The sequence below is a fragment of the Ceratotherium simum genome, chromosome 2 (assembly GCF_057802395.1).
Source record: "Ceratotherium simum simum isolate JZ-2026a chromosome 2, ASM5780239v1, whole genome shotgun sequence".
Taxonomy (NCBI): domain Eukaryota; kingdom Metazoa; phylum Chordata; class Mammalia; order Perissodactyla; family Rhinocerotidae; genus Ceratotherium; species Ceratotherium simum.
In genome coordinates, this window is record NC_141901.1 from 72,141,179 (window position 1) to 72,157,728 (window position 16,550).

At 36.6% G+C, this 16,550-nt stretch overlaps 1 protein-coding gene across 1 annotated transcript in view; it reads right to left on the minus strand.

Annotated features, from left to right (window-relative positions):
* EPHX4 (epoxide hydrolase 4) overlaps positions 1 to 16,550 on the minus strand; it is a 28,132-nt gene that overhangs the window by 4,832 nt on the left and 6,750 nt on the right. Inside the window, exons 3-6 of the mRNA XM_004420854.2 lie at positions 14,358 to 14,515; positions 12,734 to 12,862; positions 9,045 to 9,148; positions 5,811 to 5,959 (exon numbers count right to left, since the gene is read on the minus strand). Of these exons, the coding sequence (XP_004420911.1) occupies positions 5,811 to 5,959; positions 9,045 to 9,148; positions 12,734 to 12,862; positions 14,358 to 14,515 (540 nt within the window). The remainder of the gene's footprint in view (positions 1 to 5,810; positions 5,960 to 9,044; positions 9,149 to 12,733; positions 12,863 to 14,357; positions 14,516 to 16,550) is intronic.

The following is a 16,550-nucleotide window of genomic DNA, read 5'->3' on the forward strand; positions in this document are numbered from 1 at the left end:
AAGACTGCTCCCCAAAACTACTTCTATTCCACTATAGTGATAGAAAAGCCAATTTTTAGCTAGACAAAGGACCACCCAGAATAAAGTGACTGCATTTCCCAGGCTCCTTGCAGCAAGGTGAGGATATGTGGTTTATGAGAAATCATGTGTGCAACTTCTAAGTTGTGTCCAGTATGCCCTCCCTTTCCCCCTTCCCACTTTCCACTGACTGAAATCAGACGTGGTGGTAAACCATCTTAGACCACATGGACAAGGGCAACACCCCAGGGATGGGAGAATAACAAGACAAGAAGTGCCTCGGTCTCTGACCAAAGAGTGACATAACAGCTTTGTCGATTTCATGAAATACAGCCGCCATACTAGCCCAGACTTTTACTTGTGAGAGAAATAAATTTCCACTTTTTTATACCATTGTGATTTTAGGTCTCTATTACAAGCAGTAAAACCTATGTTCTATATCTGACTACTAGTAAGGTTGACCATTTTTCATGTTATTGACCATTAGATTTCTCTTCTGTGAATTGCCTTTTCGTATCCCTTACTCATTTTTCGATTGGGCTACCTTTTTCTTATTAATTTGGAGGACAAAATTTTTGCCCTTTTAATGGGGTTTTTTAATCCTCTTGGCCCTGACTCCTGGAATATTTTTTTGTGTGCCTGCCAGCTCTCCAGGTACAAATAACCGGTGCAAAACACCTTCAATGCCTTATTTTTTTCTTGGACAATTGAGTAAAGCAAAGCTCAATTTCTGACAAATATCCCTTCAGGAGATTCAGTCTTATCTGGCCTATCTGAGGTCCACGCTTATACCCTCTATTTCTAGATTACTAAGAGTTGTTGCATGAATGTGTGTCAAGTTTTATTAAATGCTTTTTCATAATTTTTTTAGATGGTCATATTTTTCCCATTAATCTGTTAATATGGTGAATTAAATTAATGGATTTGAAGGCTAAATTTGGTTTAATTTTTAATGCATGCTGGTTCAGTTTGATAATATTTTATTTTGAATTCATGGATCTATGTTTATAACTTAATTTGACCTATAATCTTCCTGTTTTAGACAATCCTTGTCTTATTTTGGTATGAAAGTTATACCAGCCTCATAAAATGAGCTGAAGCATATTTTACTCTGTTATGTTTGTACTTACGTCTATTTTCTGCTTCCTAATATTGTTTATTCATTTCTTTTTTCTTTTTTAACCAATCTTGCCAAAAGTTTATCTACATTAACAGTCTTCAAAGAATCTGCTTTTGGTTTTGTTGATTCTCTCTATTATGTCTTTGATTGTATTAATTTCTTTTTATCTAATTCAAATTATTTTTCTTCTAATTTAGTTTTGTTTACTGACTTTTTTTTTTTTTTTTTTTTTTGGTGAGGAAGGTCAGCCCTGAGCTAACATCCATGCCAATCCTCCTCTTTTTGCTGAGGAAGATTGGCCCTGGGCTAACATCCGTGCCCATCTTCCTCCTACTTTACATGGGACGCCGCCACAGCATGGCCTGACAAGCAGTGCCTCGTGTGTGCCCGGGATCCGAACCCAGGCCACCAGCAGCAGAGTGCGTGCACTTAACCGCTACGCCACAGGGCCAGCTCCTTTCCTAACTTTTTAAATTGGACACTTAGCTCACTAATTTTCAATCTTCTTTTCTAATATAAGCATGGAAAGCTATAAATATATTTTTTCCTAAGTATTGTTTAACTGTATTCCACGTTTATTATCATTTTTTCCTAAATTTTTACTGATTTCATTATGATTTTTTTGATCCATGAGTAATTTAGAAGTTTTTAAAATTTCTGAATATATGGAGTTTTCTACCAGTTTGTTGTTGTTGTTAATTTCTAACTGCATTGTGTTCAGAGAAGACAATCTATATGATATTGATCCTTTAGTATTTGTTAAGACTTGCTTTATAGTCCAGTATGTAACCAATCTTTGTAAACATTCTATGTGCTTAAAAATATTGTGTTATTTTCTAATTGTTGGGTGCAGGATTCTAGAATTGTTCATCAGATCAAAGATGTTAATTGGGTTGTTCAAATCTTCCACATCCTTAATAATTTTTTTTCTGCTTGATGGATCAACTTCTGAGAGAGGTGGGCTAAAATCCCCAATAGTAATTGTGGATTTGTCATGTTTCCTTGTAAGTCTGTGAGTTTTTGCTTTATCATTTGGTGCTTTGTTATAAATTTAGACTTTATTTTTTTGCAGGGTAGGTTCTATAGCTAGTCAGATTCCTAGTTCATTCTGGTTCCTTGGCTCCAAATTTTGGACAGTTCTTGGACAAGGCTATGGTCCTGGGGAGCCTTAGAGTGATGATGGTGATTTTCATACCTGAGTATAATGTACTATACTTTATTTATAGTCATTACACATTGTATAACCCTATTTTTAATGATGTACTTGGCCTTGATTATCCTATGTAAAGAATGGTCAGAGGGGGTCAGCTGAGCTTCCAGAAGGTCCCAAGTGACCTTCACCCAGCTAGATTTAACCTACAAAAATCTAGTGAAAAACCATCTTTCGCCTTTATATAAAATTGTGAGATTTGACCGTCCAAGGTCTGCTTTTTTTTCTCTCTCTCTCCCCTTGCTAATTAACAGGATTCTAGAGCTTACACTTGGGAATGCAGGTCCTCCTAATGAGCAGTTGTTAGTAAAAGAACCTCAGAAAGATCAAAATATTTTCCCTTACAGCTACTTAAAACATACTGTTTCGCATCACAAAGCTGGCTCTGATAAAGGGATAAACTGAGAACATTTTAAAACCATCATTCTTGTCTCCTGTCCAAAATTTAGACTGCGTGAAAATGTGTTGTTCTCTCTATTTTCTCTTATAACTGGCTTTACAAATGTTATTTGTAAAAAACAAACAACAATACATGGACTTCAAACAATGTTGCTATATCCTATAAAATGTAACCTGTAGCCTCTGCAATGTCTGGCTGTCTTTCTAATCATTGCCTTGCTTGATAAATTGTTACCTACCAATACCTTTGAAATTAACATCTCTATTTTGCCAAAGATATGTATATTTATATTTGTAAATTTTGTTGTTGTTAGTCAGAAAAGAAAGTTTGGATTTACCTCTTCTCCCCTAATTCATATAATCACAGGACACCCCTTGGATTCCATATTCAAAGAATTTGTAGGATTTTGTTTTATTTAAAATAAAACCTGCTATAATCCTCTTTCTACTTTTTTGTATCCTTATGTTTTGCGACTCAATCCAATCTGATATTTTGTTTTTTAACTGGCAAGTTTAATACATTAATATTTATTGTACTTACTGACCTATTGAAATTGTTTTTAACATCTTATTTTGTGCTTTCTATTTACCCTGCTTTGCTTCCTTTTTCTCTTTCCTGCTTTCTTTTGAATTAATAGTTTTCTTGTACCCCTCTACTGGTTTGAAAATAATACCTTCTATTTTTATTTTTATTTATTTATTTTTTTTGTGAGGAAGATCAGCGCTGAGCTAACATCCATGCTAATCCTCCTCTTTTTGCTGAGGAAGACCGGCTCTGAGCTAACATCTATTGCCAATCCTCCTCCTTTTTTTTCCCCCAAAGCCCCAGTAGATAGTTGTATGTCATAGTTGCACATCCTTCTAGTTGCTGTACGTGGGACCCGGCCTCAGCGTGGCCGGAGAAGCAGTGCATCGGTGCACACCTGGGATCCGAACCCGGGCCGCCAGTAGCGGAGCGTGCGCACTTAACCGCTAAGCCACAGGGCCGGCCCAATACCTTCTATTTTTATTGTTTTATTTTACTAGAAAAAAGTTATTAGCATATATATATAAATGATTTTTAATTCTTTCCATCTATCTATCTATATGATTTCTAATTCTATCCTACATGTCAAATATAACTTGTCTTTTATATTTTCACTTCTCTAGTTCTCTAAGCTATATTCTAGGTAATTTTTTCAGATCTATCTTCCAATTCATAATTCTCTTTAGATTGTCTGATCTGCCTTTTAATTTACTTAATGGAATTTTAGATTTCAATAACCATATTTTTCATTTCTAGAAGTTCTTTTGGTTCTTTTTCAGCTCTTTCCAGCCTCTCTTGATATTTCCTTATTCTCTTCTCATATCTTTTATTCTTTCATATATTTAATGATTTAAATATACTTTATAGTCTCTGTTCTAGTATTTGAAATTTGTAGAAGTTCTGCTACAATTGTATTCTGACTCACTAATGGTAGATTGGTATTTTTTGTAATTTGGATTATGAATTCATCTTCAGGGGACTTTATCTGTGGGAATATTGTGAGTCTGAGCTGAGATTTATTCTCCAGAGAGATTCCGTCTTTGTTTCTGCCAGAATTCTAGTATTATGGAGATAGCATAAATTCAAGCCCCTAAACCTTTTCAAGGCAGGCTATGGTTGCCAACTCTCAAGGGAGATCTTTTTCTCCTATCTAGAGTCCAAACCCAAAAAGACAAATCTCCGTGTTTCATCTTTCACTCTATACTTTCTCCCTTGACAATATCTTCCGAAATGAAAGCCTCATTTTTCTTTGTCAGTGACTCCAAGATTTTACATATCATCACTCAGATTCTCTCCTCAGAGTTCCAGACCCTAGTATCCAACTGCCTACTTGAATTTCTAAAGCACCCCTTCAAACTCGACTAGTCTAAGATCAATAAAATTCATGACTTTCTCCTCAGAACTAGTTCTCTTCTAGTATTTTCTATCTCAGTGAATAGTATGACTATCCGCACAGTTGTTCACGCCAGGAATTCAGGAGCCATCCTTGACATCCCTCTTCTTCTCATCCTCCTATCCAACCCATCACCAACCTCTGTCAATTTTACCTCTTAAATATCTCTTAAATGTACCCACTTTCCCCATCTCCACTGCCTTCAGGCTAGTTCATGCTACCTCATCTTTAGCCCGGACTGCTGCACTTTCCTTACGTTCACTCCTCCAGTACATTCTCCACATTGAGTGAATTTATCCAAATACAAACTGGACTGTTTCTCTTTTCTGCTTGAAACTCTTATTCACTAGCTTCACATTTGTGGCTCTTAAGTCCTTAAAATGGTCTCTTTGGCTCTGCATGGCCAGCTGCGGCCTACCTCTCGGACCCATTCTCTTCTTCCCACCCTCACTTTCTGTGTTCCAGCCAACTGGCCCTCACTGTGTTACTGAAAATCACAACGCTTCATCTTCCCACACAGCTTTGGTACATGCTGTTTCCTTTTTCTGGAATGCCAGTCCCTCTACCCCAAACTTTATCTAGTCAATACTTAACTCATCCTTCATTTCTTTGTTCAAACATCATTTCTTCGGTTCTTATCCCTTTCTTTCAAAGTCTTTATGTTAGTTTATAACCATATGTTCATTACTGTGGTTATTTGCTTGATGTCTGTGTTCCCCACTCAGCGACGAGTTTTGTGAGATCAGGGACCTTGTCTAGTTTTGCTCATTACTGTATCCTGAGTGCTATAGACTATGTTCTATAGCCTATAACATAGAAAGTGCGTAATAAATATTTATTGAAGGAATAAATGATCATTAAAAAGTACAACTAAAAATATACATCTGTTCACAATAATCCAAAGAGAGAGGAGAAGTGGAGAGAATTATGCATAAAATAAGTGACAGCTATGTGGGGGATCCATTATATTATTCTCTCTACTTTTCCATATGTTTGAAATTTTCCATAAAAAATATTATGCAACTTACCAAATCAGAATACTTTATTTGAGTCTTTGGATAAGTGGTGAACCTAATCTTAAAAATAAAACATTGGCTCTTTAGGGAATGATTATTTTATTTAACTAAAAAGAAATTATACTGACCTGAAGATGTTTCGGTAATGGTTAATTGGACCACTTAATGCCCCAGGCTGGGAAAAGACATATATATAAGCTTCAAGATCTTCTGTTGTTAATCGACATCGTTTTCTTCCAATGCCAGTGCTGTGACTGGTAAACAGATGTTTCAAAGCCTAATTTAAGTGAGAAGAGAATAATTAAAACTTTTCAGTTACCTAATAATAAACTCAATCTTTGGCTTTTGAAAGAGAATGATGGTCAGTATACAGTGACAGCTCCCAGTTTCTGCTCCAGCCAGGTTGGAGACCTCATTGCTTATAAACACATTTTCTACATTTCTGCTTTCCTGGCTTTACTTTTTTGTGTGTGTGTGTGAGGAAGATCAGCCCTGAGGTAATATCTGTCGCCAATCCTCTTCTTTTTGCTGAGGAAGATTGGCCCTGACCGAACATCCATGCCCATCTTCCTCTACTTTATATGTGGGATGCCTGCCACAGCATGGCTTGATAAGCTGTGCATAGGTCCGTGCCTGGGATCTGAACCTGCGAACCCTGGGCTGAGGAAGCAGAGCATGTGCACTTAACCACTATGCCACCTTTACTCATGATATTCTTCCCTTCTAATTCCCCATACACACTTCACCCTTATGAAAATCCTGTTTTCTTGGTACCTATGCACATTCTATAAGGCTGAGCTCAAGTACTATGCCTACCCTGAAGCCTTCCCTAATAGTCCAGCTAACAGAAGTTTATCTGTTTACTGACAACAAATCCACTCCCACAAAGTTGTTCAAACTTCTTTTGACCACAACCTAGAGTAACAAACACATTTTACATCACGATCCAGTTGATACACCTACATATATATTTCTGAAACAAAAGTTTAGAGAAATAGCCCTTACCCTTATTACAACGTGTACTGATAATTTCCATTCAATTCTGTTCTACTTTACTGTTAAAAATTCAAATTGCATGCCACTAAATTGATTTCATGACTCACTAATGGGTCCCCACCCACAATTTGAAAAACATTGCTCTATACCAGCATTTCTCAAAGTATGGATCTAAACCACCTGCTTTAGAATCCTTGGAATTCTTACTTAAGATGCCGATCCCTCAACCCCAAAACACACTTGCAAAAATATGAAATGATATATGCAGGAGGTGATTAATTGCAACATTATTTGTAACAGAAAGAGACTGGAAACAAATCAAATGTCCATCAGTGGTAGGTTGGTTGAATAAACTATAGTATAGCCACACAATGGTGTATTATGTGTTCTTAGTACTCCAAGAAAAGATGGTCACAATGTGTATGCTGATATGAAGTGATCTTCAGGACGTACTGTTAAGTGAAAAAAATAAACCCTCATTGGTCATCATTGGAGGTTTCTAGGGCACCAACTTACTACTCTGGAAGTTGTTTATAAAGGGAAAGAATGAAGCATTTATCATGCCATTCTGCGTGAACTGTATTTCAGAATAACCAAATAGTAGATGTGGAAAATTCTTCTTTATAGAAGAATTCCAGTTAATAAAATCAGAAAGGATGATAAAATTAGAAAATCACCATTTTGCACACCCTAATGAAATAATAGACCTAGGCAATGATGATCAAGGTATGCTGAAATTACTTGGTGAAATGTTGTTAAGAAATTTGGATAGGCTGACCACTCATGAGCTCACCGGTCAGTGTTAGCATTACTAAAACTGGGACAACTAGACATTATGTGCTTCCCTGATGTGATGCATTAGGAAAAACACAGAACCACTTTCAAAGTATTCTTGTCAAATTAAAACTCAATCTAATCAAGGTTCCAGATCAGTAGCACCTATGAAGTAGGAAAAACTAAGGTTAGCAGAAGCAGACAACCAAATCCAAAACGTGGATCATTCCTCAGGACAAATGGCCAAATTTCTTCAATAAAAAAGTAGTGTTAAAAAATAAAGACAGGGGGCCGGCCTGGTGGCGCAAGCGGTTAAGTGCACGCACTCTGCTGCGGCGGCCCGGGGTTCGCCGCTTCGGATCCCGGGTGCACACCAACGCACTGCTTGTCAAGCCACGCTGTGGCGGTGTCCCGTATAACGTAGAGGAAGATGGGCATGGATGTTAGCCCAGGGCTAGTCTTCCTCAGCAAAAAAAGAGGAGGATTGGCAGATGTTAGCTCAGGGCCAATCTTCCTCACAAAAAGAAGACAGAGAGAGAGAGAGAGAGAGAAAGAAAGGAAGTGTTATAGGTTTAAAAAGCCATAACAACCAAATACAATGTGGACCTTGTTTGGTTCCTGATTCAAACAAATGAAGTGTATAAAGACAGTTGAGACAGTTAAGGAAATTTGAATGGGTATTAAATGATATTAGGGAGTTGTTCATTTTGTTAGGTTTGATAACGGCTTTGGGGTTATGTAAAAAAAAAAAAAGTCCTTATCTGTTAGAGATATATGCAGAAGTATTTCCAGGTAAAATAATATGTCTTTTTTTAACCTCCCTAACTATGGAACACCATGTTGGACATACAAGAAGCATTTGATAAACTTTCAAGAAACAGATACTACATATGACTCCTGGTGTCAGTGTATATGTTTTGTACACCAATACCTGCATACTTATGTTGTTTCAGTGGTTTTGTTTACCACCAAGGGCTTCCGCTTCTGCTGCTATCAAACTCTCTCACCTGGCATTCATATTCCCTCATCTTCCCATGTGATGTTCTCTAAAAAGAGGTATGCCTGGAGGGGCACAGGCTCTCACAAAAATTTAACAGCCAGGCACTCAAATATACAAACAGAGACTGTAAAAATAAGTAAGCCTATAGATGAGGCCTTAGAAGTATTTATTAAGTTTTAGCACTTGTCTATTTTTCTTTCTTAAGGATGGACTTCAATTTAAAATGTTTTTCATTGATAATAATATGTTATTGGTTTCACTTACTTTTTTTTTTTTTGCATAGGAGGAAATGCCTAACAGTTCACAGTACATAACAGATGTTCAATAATAAATTATTATTTAAAACAAATCAAAACAACATAAGCAGGACCAGTTCTTTTTTTTTATTTTAGTGCTTCAGTCTACATTTTATTTTTAATTTCCTAATTTTGTCATACTTTTGAGCACCAGTCTTTTTTTTTTATTGAGGTATAATGGACATATAACATTATATTAGTTTCATGTGTACACCACAATGATTCAATATTTGTATACATTGCAAAATGATCACCACAGTAAGTCAAGTTAACATCCATCACCATGCTTGGCTTACCTTGAAATCATTTATTGAGAACATAAATTCTGGGAACCATGGTATTTGGAAGAAGTAATAATAGCTGGATTTGAACAGCTGGGCAGGGTGTCGTAAAATATATTCTGAAATTAAAATGTGGTGTTAGACCTTATCCAAGGGATATAAATTACCTACTACTGAAAGAACTTCTTTTTAAGGCAATTTCACCTTTAAGATGATGCCATTAAAAAAATCCACAAATAAGGCTTGTGCATATTTCTCTTTGGAACACTTTCTATGTTCTTATATTTTATTACGGATATTTCCGGTATTTAGAAAATTTATAGCACTTTAAATAAAAAGGAAGTTTCACTTTATGAAGTCTTGATTTGGAAAGGAACAGGAAACCCAAACAACACAGCCTTTTCTCCAGGGTAACTATCAGTGACCTAACACTTTTCCTAGGGATCCATGGGAGGTAATTTCCTGTTGTTGCAAAGATTTTTCTTACAGGCTGATTTGAATACTTGATTCATTTGGCCTCAACAGAAACTAAAGCGTTTCCTATAAATTCATTCATATATCTAGACAATTAATTCATTCAATAAATATTTGAATATCTACTGTGAGGAGATTTAGCAGTGACCAAGACAGAAAAGGTTCCCATTAATAAGGAACTTAATCAATAAGTAATGAATACTTAAAAGATCATTTTAGATAGCAATAATACCATAAAGAAAATAAAACAAGGTAATCTGATTGAGAGTGAGGGTGGGGTGGTGTAGAGGGACTATTATTTAGTAGAGGTGGTCAGAATAGGCTTCTCGGGGGATGTGATATATGGGCTGAGTCCTGAATGGTAAGAGAGAGTCAGCCATGCAAAGATCTAGGAAGAGCATCCAGGAACAGAATATAGGTCCTGGGCTTGGCACATTCAAGAAACAGAAAGAAGGCCAGTATGGCCGGTGTGTAGTGAATGAGGAGGAGGATGAGATGAGTCCCAAAGAAAAGCAGAAGCCCAGTCAGGTAGGACCAAAAGGATAAGGATTTTAAGTGCTTTGGGAAGACACTGAAGATTTAAACTGAGGAGTAATGTAATCATACATATTAAATGCGCATACTTGTTGTGTATTGTGCCTATACTTTTATTTTCTTTGGTATAGAGGTAAGTTTTTTTCTTATTTCTAATTTTGTAACTATATTTAACATGGTTGGAGTTTTTAGAACTATAATTCCCAGGTAAGTAGAGCATTGTTATGCTAAGCATTTTATAAAGTCATCATTAAACAAGATTTATTCAGCCCTGCATTAAGAGATATCAATACAATTAAGGGGAAAATATAGGCAAATTACTTGAAGACTTCATATTGACCTGACCTAGGTTGAACCTGGTATGGATAAAATAATTCCAAAAATATTCCAAGTATCTTCTTGCTGGAATGATCGTTTACAGTTTGTCCATATAGCAGCACCATTTACTCTAGGGTCCTGATCAATTGAACAAGCATGTAGCACGACTTCTGCTGCCTAACACAACTGAAAAACATATGATGAATCTCAGTTTGATATTTGAATCCTAAGCATCTACCCTATTACTTCAACAGAGGACAACTGGATATGTATCTAAAGTTCAACTCTTATAATATACAATATTTATGTAGTCATTTTCCCTTTTTCCCTCACCTGCTTAATTTTGAGGAAGAAATAGAAATATGTTGTTCTGAATTTTTTGTTCCCTAGAGGGCTGCTGTGGGTTTTAGCAGTAGCTGCTAAGTACCTTAGCGGTTCCTTAGCAGAACCTCAGATAACTTGACAAGGGTAGTAAAAGAGGACAAAACTATAATTTTTGCCAAAACCAATAAAAACGTGCCTAGCCATTGTTCACAGGTCTTTAATCACTCTTGAGATTTTAAGAGTTCTCTTTGTAGCAGAGGTTCTCAAAGTATAGTCCATGTGGACCCCTGGGGACCACCAGGACCCTTTTAAAGGATCCAGATGGTCAAAACTATTTCATAATAATACTAAGGCATTATTAGCTTTTCTCATTTGTTTGACATTTGCATCAATGTTACAAAAGCAATGGTAGATAAAGCCATTGCAGCCTGAGCACAAATCAGGGCAGTGGTACTAAACAATACCAACAATCATTATATTCTTCACCACCACACACATGTATTAGACAAATAGATACATAAAATTAAGTGTCAGTTTCACTTAATAATGCTCTTGATGAAATAGCAAAAATTATTAATTTTATTAAATTTCGACCTTTGTGTATATGTCTTTTTAACATTGTGATGAAATAGAAAGTACACATAAAGCAGTACTGTTGAACACCCAAATACAATGCTTTTCTCGAGGAAAAGCACTTCTGCAATTGTTTGCGTTGATAAGTTGAATTAGCTGCACCTTTTTGGAATACCATTTTTACTTGAAAGAATGACTAACGAACTATCATCAGTTAGACTTGGGTATTTGGCAGACAATCTCTTGAAAATGAACAAAGCGAGCCTGTCACTTGAGGGAAAACAATCAACAGTATTTGTTGCCAATGATAAAATTCAAGCTTTCAAATGAAAATTAGAATTCTGGAAACTTGTATCTGCTACTGTGAGCTTGACAGTTTTGTAATACTTAAAAGGTGTTTTGATGAAATTGGGGTGATATTAATGAATGTGATTCTTTGATATCATATAATGAAATGTGTCAATTTATGGAAGATCTGCATAACTCAGTGAACCAATACCTTATAATGCATGATGATGCAAAATCATGCATGGGTAAAAAATCCATTTAAAGTGATAGAGAGACCAATGGATTTTAATGTAACAGAGTACAAAAAGTTCATTAGTATGACATCAGATTCCACATTGTTACTAACCTTTAAGAAACCACCAATTTTTGAGTTTGGTGTAGTATTAAAGAAGAAAATCCACAGTTATTTGAAAAGGCTATTAAAATACTCCTCCCTTTTCCAATTACAGATCTGTGTGAGGCCAAATTTCTTCATATACTTCAATTCAAACAACATATTGTCACAGATTCAATGCAGAAGCAGATCTGAGAATCCAGCCATCTTCTATTAAGCCAAAAATTAAAGAGGTTTGCAAAAATATAAAACAATGACACTCTTCTCACTAAAATTGCGTTTTGGAAGATGTCATTAGTTTTCTTTAAAATATTATTTATACTAATGTGTACTGGATTTATTATTTTTTAATGAATTAATACCTAAATATTTTTTAATTTCTCATTTTTAATTTCCAATACAGTGAATATTTATAGATATAACCCACAAAAACAAAAGCCCAGTGGGTCTTTAATAATTTTCAAGAGTATAAAGGAGTCCTGAGACCAAAAATTTGAGAATTGCTGCTTTAGCCAAAGCAGTTAGGCAGGAGGAGAATTTATTTCTAGTCTGTCAGGATTCATTACTGTCAAAACGTTACTGCATTTTTCCCTTTATCCACCCCCCTCCACCTTAGCAGTAAAACGTTTTCTAAAAAGAAATAAAATTATACAAGCAAATATGAAGCTACACTTTCTTTGACCCTTCAGGAATATTTAAACCCAGGTATCTGACATTGTCATGTGCTAATATCATATTTCAGTCATTTAATTTTTAAAATATCATGTTAATCAAATTTTGCTGTTTTTAATCCTAAGTGTCAGTGACAATAGCGAATTGTTACATGAGCAAAGATGTTTTAATGAAAATTTAAACTCACCTGTAAATACATTTGGATGAGGGAAGTTAATAACAATAAGCTTCATCACCATTTCGGGATAACAGATGGCAATTAGCCAAGCAATCATGCCCCCCCAATCATGGCCAATAAGAACACATTTGCTATACCCTGTAATTGAGAAACAAATGTTGACATCATTGAAGGAAACAGGTGGGAGCATCATTACCTCACATAAAATAAGTACGTCTCTGAAATGAATCTTTCCACTGTCCTACCTTAATTATGCACTTTATGCAGATATTAAGTCTCATGTTTCCAAAACCTGTGTGTCTGAATCACCTATGTAGCTTTTTAGAAAATTTAGATGCCCACGCTCCACTCCAGACCTACAGATTCAGAATCTGTCCCAGGAATCTATATTAAAAAAAAAATCTGAAAAAGCCACTTCAGCTGTGGTCCCACAGACCTGAGTTTGGAAAACCATGGTAAAGACCACACACAATTAGGTCATAAGCAAGATTATATTATTGTCTAGAAAATTGCCTGAAGAAAAATTTAAGCCACGTCTGACTGAATTACCACAAAATATGAATGAAATATGGCTGTTGGAAATCAGTGTCTCTGAGTCTATTTTATTGTAATCAGACTAAATGACAACACTGCATTGATACCCCCAGATCTCATCCATTTTTTCTCCTCTAAGAATATTAGCCTGATCTATGTTCTTATTAGATTATTGTAGAAAGGGTCTTTAATTTGATTTCATGAGTTTCTCATTATATTGGCTCCAATAACATACCGACAGTAACAGCTGGGTTTTAGTCAAAAGGGATGTAATGGATTAGATTATTGTTAAAAAATATTTACTCCTCTCCTCTTCCCACTGTCATAGAAGGAGTATACTTTGCTGCCCTTTGAGTTTAGACTTGGTCATGTGATTTGCTTTGATCTCGTGGTGGGTGTACAACTTGACTTTGGGCTCAGCCATATGACTTGCTTTGACCAATGGACTGCAAGCAGAAACTCGAAATACGCTTGTGCAGCTGGGCTCACCCTCTTGCCACTTTGGCTATCCCAGGTAGCTACTCCACTTTAGCTTGGGCTCCAGCCCAAGTCACAGTGAGAAGCCAGTCCCAGCTGGACCTGCGGTCTGAGGCAAAGATTCCGAGGGGTCCAGCCTACAGCTGACCTGCAGATTCATGAGCATAGGAATAAATGCCTATGTCTTATGCCATTGAATTTGGGGTGGTTTGTTACACCATATTATTGTGGCACTAGCTGATCGACAAAAGAAAGATAATGCAAGTGTTTCTGCATCTTATAACATTTTTTACTGAATATTTAGGTGTGGGTTCTGAAGAAATAAATCTTCTGAGTACAAGAATCAAATTTTCATTACTTAATTCTGAAAATAATAAATAGTATACGTTAGGTTTAGCTTTAAAAACAAATTTTGAAAGTCATTCTTGTGGACTGAACGTTATTCTGGATATATTATTTTAAATTTCCTCTATAAATATTTTGGGCTGTATACCCAAAACCATGGTGACAGGATCCAGATAACAGCTCAGGCAGATGAAAAATGCATTGCCCCGAGAAAAGAGGTTATCGTTGAAAGTTAGTCCTTAAAAAAAATTAATACTGTTTTTCAAAACTAACCTACCTAAAGAGTCTAAAATATCTTTTATATCGGTAATTAGACAGTCCAATTTATAATTCTCTCGATGAATGGGAGCATCTGTTTCTCCATAGCCTCTCAAATCCAGTGCGACAACTCGATATTCACTTTTAAATTCCCTTAGTTGGTGACGCCAAGAATACCTGCAGGAAATAAAAAACATTAAAAATACCACAGCAACTAATACAAAGAGTAACATTACAGATTTTCTAAGTAGAAAACTGTAAGATGAGGCCGGCCCCAAGGCTTATCGGTTAAGTGCGCATGCTCCGCTACTGGTGGCCCAGGTTGGGATCCCAGGCATGCACCGACACACCGATTGTCAAGCCATGCTGAGGTGGCGTCCCACATACAGCAACTAGAAGGATGTGCAACTATGACATACAACTATCTACTGGGGTTTTGGGGAGAGAAAAGGGGAAAAAAAAAAAGGAGGAGGATTGGCAATAGATGTTAGCTCAGGGTTGGTCTTCCTCAGCAAAAAGAGGAGGATTGGCACAGATGTTAGCTCAGGGCTGATCTTCCTCACAAAAAAAAAAAGAAAACTGTAAGAAACTCCTTATTTTGAGAAAGGGTATATAGCTGTGTGTGAGCAGGAAAGAAGAGACCTGTTTGAGAAAGGAGCACTGATGTTCTTTAGTAAAATCATATTTATTTATTTATTTATTTTTTCCTACCAGCTTCAGTGGGGTGTAACAAAGGTCCAGTATTTACAGAAACCACAAAATGATCAGATACTAAAACCAATATGTACTTAAGAAGTCAATTTTCTAAGCTTTTCTTAAATAATGCTTACAGCTATCAGGGAATCTGTACCCACAAATGCTTCTGTATTGCAGAACCATTTGATCCTCTGAAAAAATTTACGAGATGAAAATATATTTCTCTAAAATGTAGATTTTAGGGGCTGGCCCAGTGGCACAGCAGTTAAGTGCGTGAGCTCAGCTTCCGCAGCCCAGAGTTCACAGGTTCGGATCCCGGGCGCACACTGACGCACTGCTTGTCAAGCCATGCTGTGGTGGCATTCCATATAAAGTAGAGGAAGATGGGCATGGATGTTAGCCCAGGGCCAAACTTCCTCAGCAAAAAAGAGGGGGATTGGCATCGGATGTTAGCTCAGGGCTGATCTTCCTCGTAAAAAAAAAAAAAGTAGGGATCCGGCCCGGTGACGCAAGTGTTTAAGTGGGCGCGCTCCGCTGTGGCAGCCCAAGGTTAGCTGGTTCGGATCCCAGACACGCACCGACGCACCGCTTGGCAAGCCATGCTGTGGCGGCATTCCATATAAAGTGGTGGAAGATGGGCACAGATGTTAGCCCAGGGCCAGTCTTCCTCAGCAAAAAAAAGAGGAGGATTGGCAGATGTTAGCACGGGGCTGATCTTCCTCACCAAAAAAAAAAAAAAAAAGATTGTGTCTATCATATAGCAGATACTCAATAAATGTCCTCACAAAAAAAAAAAAAAAAAGTAGATTTTACCCACCTTACTCCACTGTCAAACAGGGCTTAGTGTTTTTAGTAATAACAACAGTTTACTTTTGGATGAAACAGTCTGAAGATTTAAAAAAAGATTATCACTGAAAGAATCCAATAAAACAACTGCTTAAGATAAACCTCTGCTTGCTGAAACAAAATTCTTTTGTGGAGAATATCTTGAACCATGAGTACAAGAGAGCATGATATTGAAAACATTTAACAACCAAAATGGCACCAGCACTGACCAATTAGAATGGCCATTGTGCTACAGCCAAGTCCTGGAGGCCTCTGCTGGGCCAGTATTCACCCTGTGCTTGCTCATGGAACTGTAGAATTAATTGAAATACAGAGATCCATGAGCTTTTCATCTCTAAATAAGCAAAATCATTTTGGATAACAAAGAGAAAAAAAAGACGAATTTTTCAAAGTGACTCATTATGTTATGGAACTCGAAATGTGCACTAAAAATAAAAAGCATCTGCATGCACATCTGTTCATGGAAACACAGTGTGAAATTATCTGACACAAGCCAAATGGGAGATTATTGTCTGAAAAGACTTTTGGAGTGCAATAGGCAAGTAAACGGAGTGATCTGAGATTATAAACCAGTCGTAAGAGGGGGAATGCAATGTGAAGTGACACAAACCAATAAAATCAATAAAACAAATCAACCACTTTACATCAACAGATAGATTATCAGGAAAGG